Here is a 26,732-nt window from a genome sequence, read left to right on the forward strand (position 1 = left end):
ATTCGATCGTCGGTATCCCGATACCTTGTTCAATCTCGTTACCGGCAAGTCTCTTTACTCGTTCCGTAACACATCATCCCGTGATCAACTCCTTGGTCACATTGTGCACATTATGATGATGTCCTATCGAGTGGGCCCAGAGATACCTCTCCGTTTATACGGAGTGACAAATCCCAGTCTCGATTCGTGCCAACCCAACAGACACTTTCGGAGATACCCGTAGTGCACCTTTATAGCCACCCAGTTACGTTGTGGCGTTTGGTACACCCAAAGCATTCCTACGGTATCCGGGAGTTGCACAATCTCATGGTCTAAGGAAATGATACTTGACATTAGAAAAGCTTTAGCAGACGAACTATATGATCTTGTGCTAGGCTTAGGATTGGGTCTTGTCCATCACATCATTCTCCTAATGATGTGATTCCGTTATCAATGACATCCAATGTCCATGGTCAGGAAACCATGACCATCTATTGATCAACGAGCTAGTCAACTAGAGGCTTACTAGGGACATGTTGTGGTCTATGTATTCACACATGTATTACGGTTTCCGGTTAATACAATTATAGCATGAACAATAGACAATTATCATGAACAAGGAAATACAATAATAATCATTTTATTATTGCCTCTAGGGCATATTTTCAACAAAACTTAGCTATTTAACTTTGACTGTATGATCTAAATACTTATAAGGATGTTATTACCCAAATTTTCTCCCTATTTACTTGTTGCTTAACAACTATCTATTAGCAAATTATCCGCAAAAAAAACTATCTATTTGCAAATTAACCGGGCAACTATGTTCTCTTCTACCTTTTTCAATGAATCAAGGCCCTAAGGACATGACTTAAAAAACTATCAATTATGTACTCTATGTCTCTATTAGAATATAAAAAGTATAAATTGGTTTTGGATGTTTCTTATGTGAATCATATGAAATCTTTAATACAATTTCATTTTTATATGCCCAATGGTTGTGAAGAGATTTTGTGCCTCCCTTGATTATATGTTTGTGAAAATAAAATTTGATAAATCATCACAACATTTGACATGAGAAAATCTCTCCCAATGGTTTGTGAATTCCATCATATGGGTTTTTTTGCGGGTGAATCCATTAAATGTTGAGTGAATGGGAAACACAAACATTGAAAATAAATTCTGATAAACCATCATAACATTTGGCACGAGAAAAAGTGTGTGTGCATCAATCATCAATGAGCGTTGATTTTAACACAGTATAGACGTAGACGCTCATACGTACGCACGTACACATACTACCCCTATGAGCACCTCCGAGAGACTGGGTCGGCACATCATCTTAAGATTGACGAAGTCGTCACAGACGCCTTCGTGGTCGACGGGGACGTATCCTCCCACTGAATGCACATCACCGAAGGCCTGAAATAAATACAGTAAAATGCAACCACCAATGTCAGTCTAGGATTTGAATCTTATTGGGTTGGTTCCATCACAAGAAATCTAACCATCTGAGCTACGCTCAGTTCGCATAGCTTTGAAATTTTAGTCCAGCCGCATGCTGGAATGATCTGCTTATAGGAATACTACAAGACGGTCTGATCCATTTTATTTTGTAGGGGGTACATGAAAGGTTATGTCACATTTTTTTTTTTTGCAATGGCTCTGTCACAATTTCTTTCGAAGCATCCAAACAATTACTCTTTATAATTTTTTGTATTATTGCACCTTTAGAATACCGTGCATATCCCCCACAAAAAGAGAAGTACCGTGAGATCAAAACGGTATTGAACAGCTTATAGAACAAATGAATGTCCTTATCATCATCACCATCATGGCCATTATTATTTGAAGATAACATGCTCTTTGTGTTGGTTGTGCTTGTACGTCACGAATCACATGGCTGATTGCCTCGTCTGGAGCCGAACAAGTCAACGAATCAGACAAGTGTGACTAGGCCGCATCCGGCTGCCATATGTAGGCACATTATTATTTGGTCAGAGGAAAAACAAGAGAATCATTAGGGTGTTTTTGGCCATAGGAAATCAAGAGAATCATTAGGCTGCGCCGTTTCTGATAAATCATTCTTTGGAAGTCATCCTAACTATACTAAATCCATTCTAACACAAAAACAAACAAGCAAAATTCATGCCGAACGGTGCAACGGATCGATCGCAACTTTGCAACAAACAAAGCATCGACCCAAACATGCTGCAAATGTTTTCCGCGAATCCATGACATCACTCCTACTCTTAGTCTCTACTTCTAATGTCTCAGTACGTAAGTCGTTCGTTCGTTTCGTTCGTTTCCAGCCTTCCAACGATCTCCCCCCACCAGGCGATCTCCCTCCCACCGATTTTTTCCTCCCTCCAAAAACCAAGACCGGTTTTCATTCATGCATCACCAGAACCACACGCCCCATGCCTAGAAAAACCAAATGAACCATTCCATCCTTCCATCGATCCCACCCTTCCATATAAAACACTAATCGTTCCATCCTTCCCTTCCATATACCAGAGGGATCAAATCATATCGAATATTTTTATAACAAAAAGCTTCCATAAACACCAATCTTTCCATCCTCCCCTCCCACGATTCTTTCCATACAGATGCTCCCTCCCGCATTCGTTTATTTCCTTCCAATTATACCAGGATTTTTTTCCAGCTTCTGTTCCTCAAAAAATTTCTCACGATCAAGGCCCCTGCCCTTCCTTATCTACCCACAAATCTCGTGCCCCTCTCCCAGGTCAGGTTCCGGAGCCGGGTCGTCGCCGCGGAGTACGTCGATGCGGAGCCGGAGGGCGCGGCGGACCGGTGGGAGAGGTGGAACGGCAACGGCGAGGCCTTCGGCGACGGCTCGGGCGTGTGGCGCCTCACTGTGGGCGACGCGGCGCCGGCGAGCAGGAGCCGGAGACGGAGGAGGTGCATGAGTCCGACTTCCTGATCCTCTGCATCGGCAGTTTCAGCGGCGTGCCCAACATCCCAGCGGTGTCCCCAGGCCCGGAGGCGTTCCGCGGGCGGGTGCTCCACTGCATGGAGCTCTCCCACATGGCCGACGAGGACGCCGCCGCGCTGGTTAAGGGGAAGCGCATCACCGTCGTGGGGTCCGGCAAGTCAGCCTTCGAGATCACCGCCGAGTGCGCCGACGCCAATGGCGCGGGGACGCCGTGCACGATGCTGTGCCAGAACCCTCATTGGCTGCTACCATCGGGTACCTCTACATGAACCAAAGAACGCATTTTATTCTAACTGTTAGTCTGCTATATCCACGAGCTCACTGACGCCAGACCAGCAAGCAGCCCAGATTGAACGGCACTGAGCTCCAAATTCAACCGATTATATAATGCGCCACCCCCACATGATCCGCTACCATATCAATGATTGTGTATCTGTATTTATTTATCTACAAATCGTTGTACTGTTGTGCTTTTGTTAAGCAGATACATGCATGGCAGGGGAAGTTGAGCGAGCATGGCAAAGCCAAAGATATCTTCCTTGGAGCTACCATTTAATTCATAAGATGTCAAGTAATAGCTTGAAGTTTAGGTGATAAAAATGCTAATATGATGATCAGGTCAGGTATAATATCACAGAAAATGTAAAAAAAATATCATTGGAGTTGTTTTCATTATAGTAATCAGAATGCTTTGTCTTGCACCATTATTTGTTGAACATCTTTATTTGTAGGATGTAGGCTGAGTTTCAGAAGATGAGAGTTGAAATGGCTGGAATGAGAACAAAAAAAATGGCAGGTTGGTCTTTACAATTGCAGTTTCAATTCCTTATTTGACTCTAACTCAGGTGTTTCATAGACTTTCCAAAATATCTATTTTTGAACCTTACTGAAGTTGGCCTCTTACTGAGGAAAAAAGTCTATGAATGGATCATCTGAAAAACAAGACGTTACAGTTCCTTAAAATTAAAAGTGAAATTGCTTGCCAAATACAGTAACAGGTAACTCCAATATTTGTTGGAATGAGATAACGTATGCCAGGTGAATATTTGTAGAGTTACCTGTTAGGGTTCTGTTTAGTCTGTTATGTTTCCCTCTAATTTTTCTTATTGCTTAGCTAGGGTAGATATTTTTAGTCTGTTATGTTTTCCTTGATTTTTAATTTTTTTGCTTAGCTAGGTTAGATATTTGTTTCCAGGTGTTACAACATGGCTTAGCACCTACTACATCAACGTTTCTCTGCTCCAATTCTTACCGTCCCACATCTCAAAGAATTTGTGTGGTAGTCCCTATCATGAAAAAAAGTAGAACAATTTCTAGCTTTCATATGCATTTGTTTATGCTGTAATGTTTAAGAATGAAGCATTGATCAAGGCCCCACAAAGGTGATGTAGTGATATCGTGATGTTCTATACGCTAATTGGATGCAGGTGACATGTCTCTCCTTTTCAATTTCTCTTATCGCAGGTTTGATCGGATGGAATTCACACACTTGGATCGAAGGATTTGTGATGTGAGTATATTTGTTCAGAAATACACATTTAAATTTGGTTAGTTTCTCCACACACACACACACACACACACACACACATGCATAGAACTTTAGCATGTTCTTTTCTTCACGTAATTGTGTTAATAACAGGTAAATCATAACTTTGTGTACTGATGGATGCATAACATAATACGAGTACTTGTTACTTGAGTTTTGTTGACATTCCTTCTCCATGATGTTGTCCTGTCTTAAGTTGAGTTAGGTCAGTGGGTTAGAATATTAGTTGCATACCAGCAAAAATAAAAATCTTATTTGCACATCCATTATAACAGAGCATGTCAATATGCCAATATGTATAAAAGAAAACTCTTGGTCTGGTGGTACGGTATTTGTGTTGCTCCATTTGTTATGATTAATTCTGTTTGAAAAAAAGCATATGTTAATTTCAAGTTTTGAACTAAGCATTACAGATATAATAATGGGCATGGACAAACTTAAACGTCAAGATTTTTTTTAAAGAATGTCAAGAATTAATAGCAAACTATCGGCCAGTTACCAATGCAATAATATATTATATTTTGGATTGACAAAATTATTTATTTTGAGCATGCCTGCAATTCTAATATCCATATGCTGAAATTTTATACTCGCTAAAACTTTAAACCTTCAATATTCTTCTGCATGTTTGCTTGGAATTATACTGGTCCATTAGAGCATCTTAGTTCTCATAAAATACAATATTTATTTTCTAGATATCTATTGATGGTATTCCTATATGTATGCAGATCATTAGTTGTCACATTGAATGGGTATGATCTACAAATTTGATCTGGGAATGAATGGCTATGTACTGGTTATGCCGATAGGATGATAAAGGTTCAGTGTATAGCCTGCATTCCTGTCTTGCAAGTTTAAGTTGAATTCATGTAGTAGTTATCACAACATGTATTGGCACTATTAATTTCTTAGAGTCTTGTCTTTACAGGTGTCTGCAATTTCTGTTGTTTTATGCATCTATTTGTATGATGCAATATGTTCCAGTTTTGGGAATCTTGTTGGACTTAGTTGGACAACTACTGTGATGTTGATGCACAAATACCATAATTTACTATTATCCGAATTGCTTTAGGAAAGGAAGAAGGTGGATGGAGCGCCGAGGAACATGATAAGGAAGGGGTCAGATGAGAGAGGAGAGAAGAGTAGGGTGAAGGACGAGATGGAGGGAAAGAGGGACAAGGACATGGTGAACGGAGTTTCTTGAGGCGGAGGGTGGGGGCTTCTCGGAGGAGGAGATGTTGGACTTCTCATTGTCCTTGCTTGTTGCTGCCTTGCTGGGTAGGGGCCAGTCTGTCCTCATGAGGTTGTTGTGAAATTCCTCACCGAGACTTCAGTGATGCTGGGACAACTCAAGCATGAAATGTTATGGTAGTTTGTTTGGGAAATTGTAAATTCTTGTGCATGTGTGGTAGAGTACATTGGAAAATAAGGTCGGGCAGTGGGAGGATTTGTCAACCAGTTTCATACTCTTATTATAATTGGGGGTTAGGTTAGCATTTTGTACAGCAGCTCACGTCTAAAAGAAAATTTTAAGGTGCTGGCTTGTTATCCCATTTTTCATTAGCACATTGAACCAAATGCAAGTGCAAGCTTATTTTCGTTAAGTTTGCTCTTTCATTGTTCCCGGTTCTCCTTTTGCTAGGACGACAGTTTATGGAATATTTACTAGCTATATTTTGAATGGGAGTTGGTGGTCAGCAGTGGCGGTGGTGTCACATGTTCTCATTTGAAAAATGGATGATAGTAATCATATAGAATTGGAAGCGTCTCAAAGTAACTTTTATGTAGCTTTGTTCCTATATCCAGAACTGTCTTTGTAGGAAAATATTACTGATCAGGATTAAAATCCACTACAAAAATCATCTGATAAATATTTACTAATTTTAATATACGAGGTAGATTTGAGGGACGAGAGATTAGAGCAATATCACGCCCACGACAAGGCCGGGGGACAGGGCGGGTGTATATGATGCCTCGACCTCTTGTGTAGGGCGGCTTAGATACAATGGAGGCGGTGTAATATGCATGAGCGGCACGAGGAATCTCAAGGTACATGTTTAACTTGATCAGTGTTGATGCACTTGAATATTTATGTGTTGCAACATGTACGGGCAATGACCCAGGAGACATCGGATCCACTTTCTTAACTCCGGAGGTGTCACGAGTGGCGCATGCCTCCTCCCCTTTGATGGCGGTGGTGGATCGACACAAACAGGGGGGAGGGATCGGAGCGGGGCGGTTGGCAGGGACTCCTCCTTGGCTGTCCTTTGGGAAGTACGTTGTGAAGGAGAGAGGGCGCCATGGTGAAGATGAGGTGGGTGTATCCCTATTTTAAAGGAGAGGACTCCAGCGAAAAATGTCCCGCTACAGCGGGAAACCGAGCCGGAAAAGGTGGGTCCAGCATACAAAAGGGAAGGATGCGTCGTGGGGTGGGGTTTTTGTGTTGGGACCGCGTGTTGTAGATAACATGGCAGATAGTCCGGATAACCACATTTCTCCATCACATATGGGCTGGATTTGGGGAAGCCCGGATTGTCCATACGGTTGAATTTTGGGGAACTCATTGAGCGCCTGTTTGATATCCGAACATACCCGGACGTATAAGGGAGAAATGAACTTCGACCTTGAAGACCGCTCTTAGCATGTAGCAACGTACGGGCATTCTACTAGTAGGATATAAGTTCTTTGGTTCCCTCCTCCGTTCATGCGTTCCAAGCGAGGCCTTTTTTTAAGCGCTGAAACTCCGGCCGGATTACCCAAATCATCAGGGCGAAACAATTGCGTGACAAATGGCCCTGAGACCACGTCTTGCGTGTTGCTCAAATCTTTTTGCCTCCTTCGTTTACACTTTACAGCGACGAGTCATCCGCGCTGGAATAAATAGTTTGGACAGACAAAGAAGAGGAAATGGACGTATGATGGTAGTATGATGAGATGGGCACATCAGGAGGATGACACGAGATCAGAGACGCGCAACCACTGGGAATGGACGCGACGGCGACGGGCTGCCCTGCGGTCGTGGTGGCTTTCTATAATCAGATCACTTCAGATCGACGAGAGCGACCAGGAGCACCTGGTCAGATGTTGCTTTCAACTAAAGTTTACATGTACTTGATCAAACAGGCCAAGCACAAGAACCACGCCTAACAAACCCATGCTATAAATATATTAGAACGCATACATACATATATGCTATTGGCATTCGTCTAAACTTTCCTTAGAAGATGGCAGGATCCACAATGGCATCCATCAGACCATCAGTGCGTTGGTTGCACGCCAAGGTAGCACTCACACTGATAAATCTATTGGCAATAGAATGTGTTATGCCAACAACTGTTTCAGCTCTGGTTGCAGACAAGGTCATATTTGCATTCCTTACTGAGCTGCTTGTTATCTATACCTACTAATAAAGCAAGGTGCGTTTCTCCGATTTTTTCATCCGTTCATCGTCAAAAAATTATTTTTTTCCCTCTATCCGAGGTGGTACTAAACTTTCGTACTCCATCTGTTGGCAAAGGAAAAACGATTTATGCAAAGTTTTGTACATGCGTTGCGCGCCCTATGGCCCAGTAAAGTCAGCCCATATTTTCCTGCCCCCGTAGCAATAAAAAAATTCTATTTCCCGCTCAATGGGGAAACTAATTTAAACTACGCACAGGGCGCCCAAGACTAGGCAGGCCATTTTTCTATGTGTTCCTATTGCAAGTCTATTTTATTCTTTTTTTCAGAAATTCAAATTTTTTAAAAAAATGTTCGCAATTGTAATTTTTCAATTTTTATTCAAAATTTCGTAAAAAATACAAATTACAAAAATGTGTTCCTACTCTGCAAAATGTTTGGATTTTTTTGTCGTGCCAAAATTTATTCAAATATAAATTACAAAAATATTCCCATTTTTCAAGAAATGTTTGTATTTTTAAAAATTGTTCAACATCTAAACAAATGCATTTAAAAAAAATTCAAATTCGAAAAATATTCTTGTTTTAACGATATGTTTAAAAATTGAAAATAAAGTTTGCATTAAAGAAACACATTTTCTAAAATTCTTCTGCACTTTTAAAACATACTCCCATTTTAAAAAATCACAACTTAAAAAATGTTCATATTTTTATAAGAAGGTTCATGTCTTTAAGAAATGTATGTGCATTTCAGGAAATGTTCCGTTCAAATTTTTGTTCTTGCTTTGTTCAAAAATGTTTGGAATTTTCAAAAGAGCCGTCCATAATTTGGAAAATTGTTCAAGTTGCCAAGTATATTCGGTAGTTCATGTTATGAATTCCACAATTGTGTTCCTATTTAAATATGTTAGAAATTATAATTTTTTGTCATTCCGATTTTTTTTCAGAATATAAAATATTATTCCCATTTTTTGAATTTTTTGGGGGGTTTTCAAAAAATAATTCAAGATTTAAAAATGTTACAAATTAGAATTATTGTTTTAGTGATATGTTCAAAAATTGAAAATAATATTTGCATTAAAAGACACATTTCTAAATTTCTTCTATATGTTCAAAACATTTTCCCGTTTCCAAAAATTGTTCACAACTTAAAAAACGTATTTTTATAAAACGTTCATGTTTTAAGAAATGTTTGTGGATTTCAACAAATGTTCCATTCAAATTTTTTGTTCGTCTTTTAAAAATGCATGTAATTTGGAAAATTGTTCATGTTGCCATGTATATTTGGATTTCATAGTTATCGGTTTTTGAAAAGTTCAAAAAAAAGTGTCGAATCTCGCGTTGCATTATATTCTTTTATTATATTTATCCTGACCATTGGTTAGCAGAACACGTTTGTTTGAGTGGCTAGCAATATGTGGTCGGGTCTTTGAGGTCGTGAGGTCGATCAATCCCATACTGGACCTGCTCTGCATCCGGCGCATCGAGTTAAGTCGGTTTGTTCAGAATAAGGGACAACATAAGTTATTGACAGTGGTAGCTTCCATGTGGCAATAAAAAAGAATATGCTGGTTAATTATAATTGAAACAAATTATAGGCACGTGTCAATAAAAAAGAATATACTAGTTTGGCCCTAATTAAAGGGTGCCATGTTGAACTAGAGAATACGGACATGTGAGGGTCTTGATCCATTCTTATATTGAGCTAGAGGTATATAATTTTATCATCCCGTTGCAACGCACGGGCATATGTGCTTGTACATACATACGTCGAACAAACAATGCAATTTGGACGGGCCAAGGGCATCTGCAGCAAAATGGGCAGGCAGGCAGGTTGCGGCCGGACACCCCGGCGCTCCTTATTCCGGCGACCGGCCTAGAGCCTTGCTGGCAAGGGGGGCGATATATGTACAATGGACAGAGCACAACCTTCTATGTATGTACATGTCGGTGCAGCGTCGTCACGCGGTTTACGCGGTCAATGTCCTCAAGGGAGGGTAGTCAGTCTTCAGAAACCGTGAGTATTCCTTCTGGGTCATCTGCCCGCCGCTTACTTGGTCAAAGATGCACCTGTAGAAGCTGCAAATGGCAAAAGTCGGCGTAGTTAGTAGTGCGATGCTAGCGGTGACTTGCTAGAGAAGAATAAAAATCTGCTGAGGCAACTACTAGCTAAACTGAAGGAGCTTTAGCCTGTAACAAGAACTGTCCAAGTTTTTCAACTGACTGGTGTAATTTTCTGTAGCTATAATAAATATTAAACAATCGCTAGCAGAAGTGAAAATCAAACGTGTATTGATAGCAAAGGCTAACTGAATTATATGTGCTACAGGTATAATGGCAAACAAAAAACACCCTACGTGTATGTATACATTAGCTGAAATGATAAATCTTGCAATAAATATTTAATCCATCAAGGTGGCTGATGAGTACCTGCCATCCAGGCCAACCATCATTACAGTGTTTTGAGCGCCGAAAGCTACGATGTAACGTGTGACTTCCGGTAAATGGAACTGAGCAAATGACCACTCTGAGCTGAAGTACCTCGGCAGAATCCCTAGAGAAATGCAGCAAAGAATATGTTAATGCCTTGACTAACTGAATTCTCTGGGATGCCAACCCATTATTCTGAACATGCATACAAACTGATTCAACTGGTTATGAAGTGAATCACAAGTGCGTAATAAATGATAAGTAAAACATGTGGTCTTGGCCCTTGCTGCTAGAATTGAGTTTTGTATATACTGTTTTCTTTTCTCTCATAGCAATAGCAATAGCAGAGCAGCAGCTTGCCTGCTTAATGTTTTGAGATCACTACTTACTTCACATCATTTTACGAAATTGACAATAATGTTAATTATTCTATCTTGAGCTAACTTTTCTGCATTAGCTAGACTATTCATCACATCATTCATAAGCAGCATGCAAAATTGTAGAATATTGCGCATCCATTAGTCCTCTGTGAATTGCTAATTGTAATGAGCATTAGGCAAATAGAGTACACCATATGCAAATTTTTGTTAAGTTAGCACTTCATTATGCCAAAAGCTACACAGAACTCTGAAGACCAGATGAGCAATCAAATAGTGCAAGCAGAAGTACCATTCTAACCTTTCATGAAAGACAGTGATGAGCTTGCATTGGATCCAGTGTTTGTTTGTATAAGAGGATCCATAGAGGTAGAAGAATTCTGATGATCCATCCGTGGAGCTTCAAGGGTACGCTGATCATTACTTGAATCTTCACCCGCAACCCTGACTTTTAGACTGAATATATGAACCGTTCCTTTGTCGCTGGACACTGCCAACCATTGCACATTTGGTGACAGTGCAATGCTGTATATCTCGGCTTTATCAAGACCTCTGCGCACCTGCATACCATTTAAACATAAAGATAGTTATATGCCCATGCTAACTATCAACGAATTACATATACTACAAAAAGACTTGTGGAGCCAGCTAAAAGAAGATCTGTGAGGTATGGAGATAAATATGTCTGCTATTTATTCACAAAAGAATGGGATGTCATCAGAGAGCGATTGAAATATTACTCACCTCTTGCAGGCGAGTGCCATCCATCGTGTTAAATATTCTGATTAGAGTACCCTTCATACTTGCCGTTGCCAGCAAGAGACCATCCATAGTCAAGGCCATGCAAGAAATGTGTGAATCATGGGCTGTAATCATCTTTGTCACCTTTAGCCCAAAATGCTCTACCCGAACATGTCCCTGACTCAGCCCAGGACAGGCCAGCACTGAAGTATTGGAATGATGAGAGAGACAGCACAGTCCTTTAGGATTTGACAGGGTCTCTATCTGATGGAGCATCTTCAGATCCGTAAAGTTATAAACATATATCTTTGTCTCAAGGACAATCACAATGTTATCTTTCCCCAATTTTACGGCCCGTACATCAGAGCGGAAGGTAAACTCCCCAATACAGCGGCTCTGGTGATCATCCCAGATCATCACCTTGTTGGGCGGATAATGCATATTGGAGCCGCCACCTACAAGAGCAAGGATGTTGCAGCGGAACAGCATCTCAACTATCCCAAACCCACCACTCTTCAGATCCCTCCTGAAAGTCTCCTTAAAAGGGTCGCAGTTAAAGATTCTGAAGCCATTGCTTGTGCCAGCAGCGAAGCAACCACAATCCTGATTCCAAGAAACCGACAACAGCCTAACCTCCTGGTCATCGCTGCTACCTGCCTCAGCCTTGCTCGTAGGCACCGACAGTGGCCATGTGGGAGGGGACTCGTATGCCATAATTTTCTCTGGGGGATGTAAACCCCGCGATGTGGAGACTTGTGAGCTCATATACAAGCCAGACACACCGAATGAATCGATTCCAAACGCAATGAGCTCAGCTACGCCAAAGGTTGTCGATGTGTAAGCAACAGCGACAACGCACACACACAAGTTAAGTTTTCAGAGATCCTGCAACAAAGAGAAAACATCAGCAAAAGGCAACTAAAACAAAAACATCTTGCACTGAATGTAGTGAGCAAACCATTCAAACTACCTTCCAAACAAAAACAGTAACAATTCAAACAAATGATACAGATCTAGGTGCAATGTCAGCATTTAACACTGTCGAGGATGTGCATATGTACGACAGTCTCATATTATCCTGGGATTACCTAGGGGTGTCACACACTGAACCATGGCGCTTAAAAGCTGCTACAAACTAAAGAGACTGAATTGCTGGATTATCATATTACCGGGCAGTTCTACTCGCGAGCAGAGCCGCCCCACCTAAAACAACCTAGGACCCCAAATCAACTATACGACCGACGCGTATCCTCTCACCATGAATTGTTACCGATACATTCTAAATGGTAAAAATCTCAGCTCAAGCACGCGGGATTCAAACGATTTCAGGTTTCAATCTGTCACTAGAGTGTGAGATCGGCATTGATTTGCCAAGAGATTATATCATCCGACCGCCCAATTCTACCCAGTGCTGCCCCACCTATGACTATGGACTACAGCCAAATCAGCTCCGGCTCCAGCAACCGCTCCGATTCGCCCTGATTAGAACTCCAAATTCCGGCTAAAATCCCCGGGATTCGCGCCCGGTCTCGTCAGCGCCACCGGAACCGCAGGGCATCAATCAAATCGATGGCACCACCTCCCGATCAATCAAGCCGCCCGGCTAGCTTCCCGCGCAAGGGAAGATCTCAATCCCCAAATCGACGTCCGCGGAATGTCCCAGAGCCACGGAAAACCAAATCGGCACGGCACGGTGAGCACGGCAAGGGAGATCCAGGTCTCCGGGTTCCGCGGAGGACGCTGATAGAGAGAGGGAGGAGGAGGGGGGAGGGGCGGACGGCGGTACCTCTGGCGGACGCGGGCGGCGACGCCGGGACGCGCGGGTGGAGGGGGAGACGACGGGGCCGGCCGCGACGGGTGCGCGCGGTGGAGGGGAGGAGACGGCAAGCGAGGACGGACGGAGGAAGGCCGAGTCGGCAAGGAAAGGCGCTTTCTTTCTCCTTTCCTTTTTTCCTTTCGGGATTTTGGGACAGGGGGCAGAATTTTTCTCTGGGAGAGAAAGAAAGAAAAGGATCGGAGTTAATTAATGGAAGACGCAGCTTCTTCCACGGAAAGGATATTGGACGATAATATTACTATCATGTCAGCGTGCAGTGCAATTAAGCTTAATCGGCCTTGATCCAATCCTATTGCCGTCAGTCAACTTTTATTCTCGTTCCGTTCTGCCTATCACATTGAATGGGATCATCAGTTCGACGCACGAACTAGAAGAGAAGATGGGCAAGGCTCTGCTAAACCGAACCCGGTGTGGGGCATTTTATGGAAGCTGAAAATTCCAAGTAAGATTAAGGTGTTTATATGGAAGGCTCTGCATGGTACAGTTCCAGGCATGGCGATTCTTGCTTCGCGACACATACCCGTCTCACCACAGTGCCCTATTTGTCGGTCGGGTCCGGAGAATATTCGGCACTTGTTATTTACATGCACTCGTGCACGGAAGGTTTGGTCTGCGTTCGGGCTCCTGGATATCATTGATGATGCACTGATTGCAGACATGTTAGGATCAGTAATACTTGAGCATATTATTTGCAACCCAAACAGGAAGTCGCCGGTCCTGGGTATGTTAGGATTGCAGGAGTCAGTAGCCGTTGCGTGTTGGTATGTATGGTGGCAAAGGAGGGAAGCAGTGAAGGGCGAAACTGTAGCAGATCCCCCCGGACGGCCTTTGCGATTCAGGCTCTAACATCAAATTTTGGAGTTGTTTCCATTCCAGTAAACCACATGAAATAACGTGGAAAAAGCCAAGCCGAGGATGTTATAAATTAAATACAGATGCTGCTTTCCGCCAAGATGGTTCGGGTGCAGTTGGGGTCGTCATACGTAATAGTGCAGGTGAGGCTGTAGCAGGAGCTGCAAGTCCTTTTCATACGGCCTTTGATATTGCCTCGGCGAAGGCCCTTGCACTGCTAAAAGGACTAGAATTAGTTGAGAAGTTGGGCTGCACCCATATCACATGTGAGTCCGATTCATTGGAGCTCATTCAGGCATGCAATGGGGAGCTGGAGATCTATGGTCCTTATTCTGCGACTTTAGCTGACTGCTTTGCGAGAGCCAAGATGATTGATGGAGTTTTTTTCTCCCATTGCCCTAGGGAAGCCAATCGAGTTGCTCACCTTCTGGCAAAGCACTCTTATGATACTCAGTGTGCATTTGATTGGGATGGAGATCCACCCAATTTCATTCTTCCTTATGTAATAAATGATGTAACTCTTTTGACTGTGAAATAAAACACCGATAGGCTTTCAATAAAAAACTTGTACATGCAGCATCAAACTTTTTGAAAGTCAGAAACTGGTTCGAGCATCCTGTCCCCGGAACCTAGGTCCTAACCGTCGGCAGTCCCCGCCCCTTCCTCACGCTGCCGCCGTAGGACGCAGGACTCCTCGAGCGGTAGCTATTTAGCAGCGACGTGACTCTTCTCCTTCTTCCCAGCACATCGGTTCAGGCGGTGCCGCGTCATAGTTGTGGCATCCCTTCCCTGGCGGTCCAAAAGCTTGGCGCATCATCCTGCAATGCGACGATGCGGAGGGGGCGCGGCGGCCCTTCCTCTACGGCGCAAGCCCGGCTCCGCGAGAGGTGGGGGCGATGATGTGGTCTACTTCAACCTCCTGCGTCGGCTTTGGAAGGAGCCCGGGATCTCCCGCGGCAAGTTGCAAGGCTTCGCGCCCATTTATCTAGGACTCGGGTCTGGATCTCGCGGGCTGACGGGCCCTCATTCCCTATAGGACTCGTTGAAGGCGATGGTGGACATGGTGGATCAATCTGGTTCGAGTTGGGGAAGTTGGGATTGGCGACGAAGGGTGTGTCTAGGACACATCTAGATGTAACATAACTATATCACATCTAAGATGACATCAGCAATGTTTATAGCCTTTTGTTTGTCTTATTTGTTTGTTGGGTAATTATTAGTCCAGCCCAAAATAGCACTGTCCACGCTAGTTGTCCTCTGTTGTTTTTGATCGCTAAAGCCACTCACGTCTAGCATTAACGACGTCTCTAAAAAAAAGGAAAATAATAACGTTAGCGTCAACCTACGAAAAAAGCACCGAAGCATGTACGTCCCCTAAAAACATGTCTATGCGGGCGCCAGATGCTTTCTTCTTCTTCTTCTTTTGCAGGAAAACAATTTTTTTCTTTTCAAAACATGAAAGTGTGTTTGGGGTAAAATACTAATAAAAATGATGAATTTAAATATTATGCACTCATCTGAAAATTGTTCATGAATTTGGCGAGTACAAAAATTGTTTGTGTTTAAAGAAATGTTCACAAGTCTTGAAAATATCTGTGATTCCTTGTGGATGCTAAAACAAAAAAATGGTCGTGAATTTGGAAAATGTTCACAAGTTCAAAAAATGGTCACGAGTTCCAGTAATGTTCCCGAATATGAAACAATGTTCACAAAGTTCAAACGATGTACGTGGATTGATGAAATGGTCAATAACATGAAAAAATTCAAAAGCCAAATGTCCAAGAATATTAAAAATGTTCACACGCTAAAAAAATGTTCATGTGTTCAAAAAATATTCGTGAGTTCCACAAAATGTTAGAGTATTAAAAATATGGTCGAGGATTAAGAAGATGATCAAGAATATGGAAACATGATCACGAGTTCCAAATACATTTACGACTTCAGAAAGTGTTCGTAGATATAAAAAATCATGAACTGAAAAAGATGATCATGGTTTCAAAAAATGCTCGGGAAACAATATCGGCGGATACGAAAAACAGTTCATGAGTTCCAAAAATGGTCGGGGGTTCCAAAAATGTTCACGTATTAAAAGAAATGTCTGACGATTAAAAACAATGGCCCGGAATATGAAAAAATGTTCACATGTTCAATAAATTGTTCTCGCAAAAAAGGAAAAAAAAAGTAGGATCCAATTGTGAGTCAAGGGTGGAGTTAGCAAAACAGGAGTAAGGGCACAGTTGCATGTCGATGGTGGACTTGCAACTGGGACAAAAAATAGTCGAGCCTAGTTGCGAGTCGATGTTTGACTTGCAACTGGGAAAAACTCAACCATATCTGTGAGTCGGTGGTGGACTTGCAAGCGAGGCAGAAATATTTTTTGAACTAGTTGTGACTCGAAGAGGGAACTTGCAAATTGGGGAAAAAGAGTCGGCCCAGTTGTATGCCAATGATGGATTTAAAACTTGAAAAAAAGTGTCGAGCCAAGTTGCGAGTCGATCGTGGACTTGTAGTTCAGTAAAAAAAATGTCGGTCCCAGTTGCAAGTCGAGAGTGAACTTGCAACTAGGGAAAAAATAGGATCAAGAGCCCAGTTTCATGGCAATGTTGGACTTGCAATGGGGACAAAAATGGTCGCCCCCTCCCAAGTTGCGTGTCAAGAGTGGATTTGCAATTGGGAAAAAACGGGTCGAGTCTAGTTGCATGTCGAGGGTGGACTTGCAACTGAGACAAAAAATGGGTTGGGCCTCAGGGTGGAATTATAACTAGGAGAAGAAGCCCCCGGCTGCATGTCGAGGGTGGACTTGCAACTGAGGTGTGTCGGGCCCAGTTGCGAGTCAATGGTTGACTTGCAGTTGGGGCAACTACAAAAAAGTAGGACACGCCCCAGTTGTGAGTGGATGGTTGACTTGCAACTGGTCCCCTACAAACATGCGCCCCCTCCCTAGTTGCGAGTCGATGGTTGACATGCAACTGGGGCCACTACAAAAAAGTACAACGCGTCCTAGTTGCGAGTCGATGGTTGACTTGCAATTGAGGCAACTACAAAACAGTTGGACACGCCCCAGTTGCGAGTTGATGGTTGACTTGCAACTGGTCCCCTACAAACATGCACCTCCTCCCTAGTTGCAAGTCGATGGTTGACATGCAACCGGGGGCATTACAAAATGTACGACGTGTAGTTGCGAGTCGATGGTAGACTTGCAACTGCGCCCCTATAAACATATATCCCCCTAGTTGCGAACCAATGGTTGGCACACAACTAGGGCCACTACAAAAAAGTAAGATGATTCGTAGTTGAGAGTCGATGGTTGACTTGCAACTGGGCCCCTACAAACATACGCCCCCCTAGTTGCGAGTCGACGGTTGACTGACAACTGGGCCCCTACAAACATACGTCCCCCTAGTTGCGAGTCCATGGTTAACTTGCAACTAGGCCCCTACAAACATACGTCCCTCGCCTAGTTGCGAGTTGATGGTGGACTTGCAAACTGGGCCCCTACAAACATATGTCGCCCCCCTAGTTGCTAGTCGATGTTTGACTTGCAGCTAGGCCCCTACAAACATACGTTCCCCTTAGTTTCGACTTGATGGCTGACAAGCAACTAGGGCCACTACAAAAAAGTACGACGCGTGCTAGTTGCGAGTCGATGGTTGACTTGCAAGTGCCCCCCCCCCTACAAACAAACACCCACCCTAGTTGCGAGTAGATGGTTGACTTGCAACTGGGTGCCTGTAGACATAGGCCCCCCTAGTTGCGGGTCGGTGGTTGACTTGCAACTAGGCCCCTACAAACGTATGCCCCTAGTTGCAAGTCGATGGTTGACGTGCAATTGGGGTAACTACAAAAAAGTACAACGTGTCCCAGTTGCAAGTCGATGGTTGACTTGCAACTGGGCCCCTACAGACAGACGCCCCCCTAGTTGCGAGTCGCAACTGGGGCCACTATAAAAAAGTAGGGCATGTCCTAGTTACGAGTGGATGGTTGACTTGTAACTAGACCCCTACAGCACATACGCCCCTCTAGTTGTGAGTTGATGATAGACATGCAACTCGGGCCACTAGAAAAAAGTACGATGCGTCCTAGTTGCAAGTCGATGGTTGACTTGCAACTTGGTCCCTACAAACATACGCCCCCCTAGTTACGAGTCGATGGTTGACATGCAACTGGGCCACTACAAAAAGTATGATGCATTCTAGTTCCGAGTCGTTGGTTGACTTGCAACTGCCCCATACAAACATGCGCCCCCCTAGTTGCGAGTCGATGGTTAACTTGCAACTGGGGCCCTACCTAGTTGCGAGTTGATGGTTGACTTGCAACTGGCCCCTCCTGCAAACATACATCCCTCCTAGTTGCGAGTCGGTGGGTCACTTGCAACTGGGGCAACTATAAAAAAAATTGATTTTCGAGATGACTAATTGCAAATGAGACAACTACAAAAACTACAAATAGCTCTATTCTGGAGTCGAGGGGTTTACATACAAAATTGGGGAAAAATTGTGAAAAAAACTAGGCAAACACTTGCATATGCAATATACAAAAAGTTTGCCATGGAAAAAAGAGTGCATGAAACTAATAGGGGAAACAAAAAAAGAACGTTCCGTGCCATCTCTGAGCCACATACTTGCTAGGTCTGGTTGTCTCCTTCGGATTCAAAACAAAACAATAGAAATGGAACAATAGGGGAGGGGAGCGACGACTCAAGGGAGGCTGCCATGTCGATGTATTATACTCTCGGCTATACCCGTTGTATTCTAAAAAAGCCCAACATAAACAAAGGCAGCACCGGCCCAACAAAAAAGAAAAGAAAGGCAAAAATGGTCCCGCTCCGCTATAGACCTCCCAGCCCAGCAGACTCTGCAACACAGCATGGATCGATCACGACACGGGTGATCACTCGAGCATGAAAAATAAAGACAATATACCGGAGGGCCGGACATCTAGATGTGAGATCACTAAATTTCATCTAGATGTGTTTTAGCAACCCCACTAAAAAATAAACAAAAAGAAACATAAACACGGAAATGACCAAAAAAAACAGATGGACAAAGATGCGCAACAATAGCACGTGAGCCGTGCTAAAAATATATGAATCTTGGAAATTGCATATATATAAAGAGAGGAAAAAAGAAGAGAAAAATGAACACCACAGCCTAAAAACCAAAAGAGAAAAACCAAGCCTAAAACACACAAGAAAGGGCAAAAAAAAAAAAAGACGCCTGCATCCCACGTACAGATGCCAAAGAGCAGCATACAGCAGGTCAACATGGGCAACAAAAGCCAACAATGGCGCCGTGTAACAGGAGCAGGCCGACAACAGTGTAGAGCCGTACACACGCAGCCCACACACAAACAAACCACAGCCGTGCATAGACAACAGCGGCGCTACTTATATACAGTATATATATAGAAAAAGGGACAACAGCCGCTAAAGTGGATTGCCAAGAAAAAAAATGCAGTACGAATCTTAAAGCCTTTAGATCATGTGGTGGAGAGGTTAGATGTGACATAGTTAATTTTCATCTAGATGTGAGTTAGTCTTTCCGAGCGACGAAAGTTATGTTTCGGGTGAAGTCGGAGCCAACGATGGTGACGCCTACGGTGTCAAGTTTACAGTTCTCGGTTCCCCTACCCTGAGGGGGTGCTTCAGTGAAAAACCCAAGTTTGGGTCTACCCGGACCAGATGGTGGCAACACCGATGTCATGTTCCCTCTCGAGGGCATCATCTTGGAGCAGGACCTGGTTGTAGGAACCGCTGGCTAGTGGGTGTTCATGTGGTAGTCATCGTTTGCAAATTGTGTGGCAATGCCTATGTGCATGAGCGATGTCGAGGTTGAGGCATGTCTGCGATGGCTGCCTCTACAACGTGTCTATGGTATTGCCGCGGTTTGTTCTTTACAGTAAGTTGGAGTTGCGCCGACAGGATCCCAACAACGGCGATGACAAGCGGCAGGTCGCCCGCATGGTTATCTCCTGCAGTACCAACCTTGCACATTCCCTTCGTAGCTCGCCCATGGATTCGGAGCTGCCTTGTCGGCACCGAGTGCGGGTGTGGCCGACTACTTGGCAGGTCTCCTATGGCTTCACCCGCCCATCCTCGCCACGAATGCTCAGAATGCAACTTCAATCGCACATTGGCGGAATGATATGACCTCCTGTCTTGAAGGAAGGGCCAAAGACTGTTGCATACACCGCTTGGAACGTTTGGAAGGGACGAAATCGACGTGTGTTTAAGCACAAAAACCTACAGGAAACGGCACTCATGCATCTCATCAAGCAAGACACCATCCTCAATTCTCTCCGCCCGTTGGCTCTCAGATGCTGACAACTCCCCTGAACCTGAGCCAGATTGACCCATTTCTTCTTCTTCTTTTTCGGTGCGGGATACCCTTGTCCCAGCCTTTGTAATGCGACTTGTGTTTTGTTTTTCTCCTGCTTAATATATTCAGGCAGTTCAACTGCCAGTTCCTCGAAAAACATTGTTGCAGTGAGGACGTTGTTGATAGTTGTCAATGCCAAAGCCGGAGTCGCTTCCTTGAGGAGAAGTGACGATGATGCTTGTGCTGCCTCGGCCATGCTTCTCTTGGTTTATTTGAAGCACAGGAATTTCGAAGCAAAGTGCATTTTACAACCCAAAGTCAAAACTCCCACAAGTAGCATTCGGGCTGGACAATTGCTTTAAAGTAACATAATGGGGAAAATCTGCACATTTTGCTGAAAATTGAAACAACAAGCCTAGGAATGTGTCACTGGTGTTCATGTTGGTCGATTAGTTAGGGATTAACATACCTGCCTTCACATAAACTAGGAAGGGACCAGAGATTATTTCTCAGCGGCTCAGGTACTTCATGCTTCAGCTACTGCCATAATTACACTGCCAGAAAAAACACGGCACACCCAAAGCAGAGTAGTTCCCAGTACGTCTTACCTTCTGGAGCTGATCCAAACTCTTCAACTCAACCAGGGTTCAGAGAGTTCACCAATCTGCCGTAACTGTCAGCCTGTCACAATCTCAGAGTCTATAACAATGGTCCATTGTTGAGGAAATCGTTAACTGGTAGCTGCTCGGTTGGCTAGCGAGTAGGGGATTAATCGGCTAATCGACAAGTTAATCGGCCATTTAATCCATTAATCGGACGATTTTTCGGTTTATCGGCTACTCGGTGACCCTATGAGTAGGGATTAATCCGCAAGTTAACTGGTTAATCGGATGAATTCTTGAACAGGGCAATGGTCTATATATACTCATTTCTATTTATGTAAATCGTAGTAGGGTAAGATTTCTTATAGCCTATACAGGGGATAATATGCACACATGGGAACAAACACACTCATGCACCCTCCACCTTCAGCTGGGAAGGGGGCGTTGGGATCCGTTCAGCACCTCACCGGGCCGCTCTGCTCGCGAAACACGGACAAACACAACGCACACACTCACACCTATAACATCTGCTTTCTTATCTGCACAGCGCAAAGCAAGCGAGGTTCCCTGCTGGCTGTTTGCGGCCTAGAAAAGCTGGAAAAAGAGGCTTGTCGAACCGTCGCCGAATGACCGGAGGTCTGCTGGCTTCACCAGTGCCCTGCACAGTGGGCAGGTGCGCTCCCTCTCAAACCTGCCATCATCCAGAAAGACGTTAGTACAAAGGAAACGCCAAGAGATACTCAGAGTGTTGAGATCATGAAACAAAACTGTAACTAGAGTGGAGTGGACGGAATGTCTGCGCGTTACCATTCAGAGACACAATCTTCACAGAAGACATGTTTACAGCGCAAAAGAATGGGGACGTGCATCTTCTCTTGGCATATAGCACACATATCTCCAGCAGCAGCAACCTGAGTGCACACACGCCGCATCGGTAGTCAAGTTACATGAAAGATGCATGCCAAAAGTTCCACTACACAATGCATATTTTCACATGCCATCGTTACTTATAAACATTCAGTAACAAGTGACAGCCAACAGCTTCTTAGTGTCTAATAAAGCATACAAAATTACCTGCTCACTCGTTGCATATGAGCCATAATGAAAGTCTTTATGGGACAATGCTCTCAGTGATGTAAAAAATGATTGAATCTGCCAAGCAAAAAGGTAAGTGTTAGAAGGCATCTGCTCAGTATCACTGCTAAAATTGCATAGGAAGGTATATCACCTTTTCCACAACAGATGTCAACTTGAACGTAAGATATAGTCCAGTGGTTAGCGAGGAAAATAGGCTCCCATACTCCTTGTTCAGGAAAAAGCGATACCATACAGGAGCAGGCAATAAGGCACGGTACAGAAGTAGAAAGTATTCCACAAGTGTTAACATTTGACCCTGAACAAAAAGGCAAAATTGGTTATGGCTCCCTGATTATACAGAAAAACAATAGCACTGCACCTGGAGCTATAAGGAAAAATACCAAGATACATCACAGAAATCTAGGATTACAAGCGTTACCTGCCTACGATAGCTACGGCCCTTGGTGTTCCTGTAGTACATTAGCAGTATGCACTTCACAATCATAGCAGTTTGGCGCACCATTGTATCTGAACAAATTTTAGAAGAAATCGAACACGATTACAAACTTCATGAAGAAAGTATCAGTTCTAGACAGTTTGGTTAATTTAATCTATGTTATCCACTGAACATAGATTTATATACTTGAAGTATAGAGATGCACCACCACTTATAAATAGAAAACAACCTAGTTTATCTCTACATATCCACATTCAACAAATCCGATGAACTTTTGAGCCAGTTAACACCATTAACATTTAAAAGGACCCTAGTACCAGCAATTAAACGTTTTCAGGCCGTATGACGTCCACAGAATGAACTTAGAAGCAATACAAGTGGCAACGATTAAATATGTTCAAGCATCATAGGTAAAAATAACATACCATTCACTAGGATTACAAATATTGCATGCCAAAATGGTGGTATATCTTTTGGAGGAAGCATGACCAGAGGTCTGATAAGATCACCATTCTTGTAACACCAGTACACTCCAGATACATGAACGACAAATAATATTGTAATCCCAACAAGAATTAACATTTTTCTCTCCCCCTGCATCAAGCAGAAGAAAAGAAGCGAAGTTAGCCAGATGGTAACAGGATCATAGTTAAAACACTTATGCACAAATGATAACATCAGCAAGCATCCTCATACAAGGAACATACATAGCTAATAGATTTTCGTGACTTCAGAAGATGAAGATAAAGGAAGGGGCATGAAAGATACTTACAAGCTACAACTACCTATACAAATAGAACTCTCTCGCAATTCCAGGAACCAATTAGTTGCTGCAATAATGATCAAACTAATGGACCACATGTAATCATTTCCATTTGGAATTTCTTTGGTGCAGGGTAAGGGCATAAACCAACAAAGATATCCAATTAATTTACCTTACAGTCAACAGGACAACACAATTCATGCAAAGAAGAACATGGCATACAAAGGCATGTAAAGGTAATGCGTGAATACAGAAAATTCATGAAAATGCTCGATACAATCTGGAGTATGGATGGTTGCAATGGATTTCATAGTGTTGGCTGCCCAGCTTTTGGTGTGTTTTTAACTTCCTGAACTCAAAGGTGGATGGCACGGTGTGATTTCGTTTTCTATGAAAATGGAACAGGGGCTTTTGCCCTGTTAATCTATAAAGCACTCAACGCAACAATAATGTTACCATGTAAGCACGCAAAAAAAAAATATCACCATCATATTTGCTCAAAGATGTGCTGAACTGAAACATTTTAATTAGATATAAACTATAACACTAAGCAACATGATTGCATACAATGAGTTGGACTTATTTCATTAATCGATACTCTTTAGTCTTTAGTTCTTACACACTAAGCTTGGGGTAAACTACACCAGAGCCAAAAATTTCAGCAAAACGGGCACAAAACCTACCTTTAGAGCAGTCTGCTTGCGCAGGATGTCATTGGACTTGAACATCACGGCAGCAATCCAGATGGTGACAAAGAAACCTGCATGAAACAAACCAGATCAGTCCACGGTTTCTCAGTGATCCCAACGTTCACAAATAAACAAATGAAACCATAAGTCCCACCCACGATTTTTCACAAGATAAACGAATGCGGTCATACACAGACGACAACATATCAATTTGCACTGGTGGATCATGGATTTAAAATAAACAGAGGGGCAGGGGGAAGGACCTTGCAGGTGCTGTCTGATGAAGACGACGAGCAGCAGCAGCGTGAATGGCAGTATCTGCTCCACCCACCTGGCCACCTGCTGTATGTCGTACCTCTGGTATGAGGAGGAGGAGTCGGCGCCGGCCGCGGCCGCCGGCGCGGAGGGTTGCGCCCCTCCCGCGGCGTCCCCCTCCTCCTGCACGACGGCCCCGTCGGTGGCCGCCGGCCCCACGATCCGGATCGACACCTCGCCGCCCCCGGCGGGCGGGTGGTGCGGGCCGGGGTCGGCGCGGAGGACGCCCGAGTACTCGAGCAGCGCCGAGAGCGGCGCCTGGATGAAGCTGGAGGCGGAGAAATGCACGCCGTAGCGCCTGGAGGGCACGGCCGCGGAGGCCTGGGCCTGCGGCTGCGTCTGGGGCCGCGGCGACGCCGGGGGCGTGGTGGTCGGCGTCGTCGTCCGCGGTGGTGGCGGCGCGTCCATCATCGGGCCGTCGGCCGCGGGGCCGGGTCGCGACGGCAGCTTCCAGGGGCGCCTGCGGCGGAGGAGCGCGGGCGGGTCGGCGGCGGCGTCGCAGGGCGGGGGCGCGCGGAGGCAGGCGGCGAGGCGGAGGCGGAGGCGGAGGCGGCGGAGGGGGCTCGCCGTGGCCGTGGCGGCGTCGGGTTGGTCGGTTGTCGCGGTCGCGGCGCGAGGAGTTCGTTCCTGGAGAGAGGCTTTTGGTTTTGGGATATTTCCTCTGCCCCGTACGCCACGCCTGCCCGCCTTTCCGATCCTTCTCCCTCCCTCGGGCTCGGGTTCGGGCGTGGGCGCGGGCGGGTTATGTTTGGGCGAGGCGAGGGTGACGTGGCCGCGGCGGGATGGGGATACGCCGTCTGCCTCTGCGTCGCTCCTGTGCGGCCTCTTTGGTTGGCTCAATTGATTAATCATCATCATGTGTCTGGTTCAGACTTTGTATTAGGACCTGATTAATTGCATAATCTGTCGGCGTCGCTACTAGAAGGACTGGTTCTTAGCTAAAAGAAGAGAAGGGTTGGTTCTGCGAGTCTTTTCTCGCCCGTACTGCTGGACCAGCTTAGGCATTGAGCACAAAAAACATGTATTTTGAACGGGCAATATTGGATTCATGCTCCAGCCAACTCATCCAAAAGTCCGAACCGATGGAGAGATGCGGGAAATATATTTCAACGGGCAGTGCAATGGCGACGCTTCTTCTTCGAGCCGGTTCTCGAGTCCCAATCCTCGTCAAGTTCATTAGTTGGGACGGGCTAGACGGTGCTCCAGCATAGATTCCTCAGGGCGGCAAGGTTAGGATTTCTCGTCATGCATATGCGGCGGCGGGGAGATTTGATGTCGGGTTCGATGATGACAACCATGACTCTGGGGCGGTGGTCCTTAAGAGCAAATGCACAAGGACATTCCGGGTGTCATCGACAAGGTTGGGCCGGCTCAGGTGGGAGTGACAACGGCGGCACATCGGCAACTCGTTCTGCCGGTGGCAGCAGCTACTCGGTGGTTCAAGGACCATGATGTAATCTGCGATGTTTCGTACTTTTGATAAATTTTTATAATAAATTTGAGTGATCTTAAAAAAAAATTAAGAAGAAGAACTAGCAGTAGTATTAGCTCCCATGTCGAACCAACGGAGCGAGTGACCCGGCCAGTCCACCTATAACCAAACCAAGGCCCATACGCCATGCCGGAAACACTTGTTTAACGACATGATTATTTAGTACACCATCTTTCTTAGACTAATTCAGTTTAGTAACTGTGTCTCACATACTCCCTCATTTTAAAATGTAATGCATATTTTGTTTTTTAATGTTAGACATGTCTATGTTTGGCCAAATTTAATGAAAAAATATCAACATTAACAATACAAAATTAGTATCATTAGATTCATCATGAAGTGTATTTTGTAATTCATTTATTTAGTATTTTAGATGTCGATGGTTTATTTTATAAACTTGGTCAAACATAGACATCTTTGACTTAAGAAAGACAAAATATGCACAGCGTTGCGGAATGGAGAGAATATATATAGTAGCAGTACAATAATTCACAGGAATCCTTGATGGATGGAAGGATTGCGTGGCGCAGCCAATCCCAAGCTCATGGCCAGAATGTGCGTTTCTAAAAAAAAGGTCAGAATGTGCTTGATCAGATGGGAAACATGGATATGGATATCATTAAGTAACCTTAAAGAAAGAACAGAGAGGAGATGAGAGGTCGTCATCAATCATTAGGCAGGCCCTATGTCATAGTGTTTTCGATCATTTCTAAAAAGGCGGAAAATGAAGAAGGAAATGATGTTTTGAGTTTTGACAGGGTGTGTCGATAGAGACTTGGTTGTGTGCATCCCATGTATCGACATACTCTTGAATTGCATCACGCAATCCCAAAGATAAGGGTACATTTTGATGCTTTACCAGTCTGCTCGTTATCGAAAGAGTGTTGATGGAGTGTTCTTGCTT

At 44.1% G+C, this 26,732-nt stretch overlaps 2 protein-coding genes and 1 long non-coding RNA gene across 4 annotated transcripts; 1 reads left to right on the forward strand and 2 right to left on the reverse strand.

Annotated features, from left to right (window-relative positions):
* The first annotated feature begins 2,331 nt into the window (after positions 1-2,331).
* On the forward strand, positions 2,332-6,019 carry LOC125542785. Of its 2 annotated transcripts, XR_007298063.1 has the most exons (4): positions 2,332-3,731; positions 4,400-4,445; positions 5,210-5,300; positions 5,554-6,019. It is a non-coding gene; the product is annotated as an uncharacterized LOC125542785 (long non-coding RNA). The 2 variants fall into 2 exon arrangements; XR_007298062.1 differs by having other exon boundaries at positions 5,210-6,019.
* Positions 6,020-9,555: 3,536 nt separating this feature from the next.
* LOC125542786 (autophagy-related protein 18d-like) lies at positions 9,556-13,417 on the reverse strand. The gene is made up of 5 exons (XM_048705958.1): positions 13,214-13,417; positions 11,431-12,312; positions 10,988-11,246; positions 10,310-10,433; positions 9,556-9,958 (listed from the first exon to the last, which is right to left on the reverse strand). The coding sequence occupies exons 2-5, from the start codon at positions 12,190-12,192 to the stop codon at positions 9,850-9,852; spliced, it is 1,254 nt and encodes a 417-aa protein (XP_048561915.1). The 5' UTR covers positions 12,193-12,312; positions 13,214-13,417; the 3' UTR covers positions 9,556-9,849.
* Positions 13,418-21,344: 7,927 nt separating this feature from the next.
* LOC125542787 (RING finger and transmembrane domain-containing protein 2-like) lies at positions 21,345-24,985 on the reverse strand. The gene is made up of 8 exons (XM_048705959.1): positions 24,285-24,985; positions 24,016-24,092; positions 22,995-23,163; positions 22,552-22,640; positions 22,264-22,428; positions 22,110-22,187; positions 21,843-21,946; positions 21,345-21,726 (listed from the first exon to the last, which is right to left on the reverse strand). The coding sequence occupies exons 1-8, from the start codon at positions 24,745-24,747 to the stop codon at positions 21,621-21,623; spliced, it is 1,251 nt and encodes a 416-aa protein (XP_048561916.1). The 5' UTR covers positions 24,748-24,985; the 3' UTR covers positions 21,345-21,620.
* Between the last annotated feature and the right edge of the window lie 1,747 nt (positions 24,986-26,732).

This window comes from Triticum urartu, chromosome 3 (assembly GCF_003073215.2).
Source record: "Triticum urartu cultivar G1812 chromosome 3, Tu2.1, whole genome shotgun sequence".
Taxonomy (NCBI): domain Eukaryota; kingdom Viridiplantae; phylum Streptophyta; class Magnoliopsida; order Poales; family Poaceae; genus Triticum; species Triticum urartu.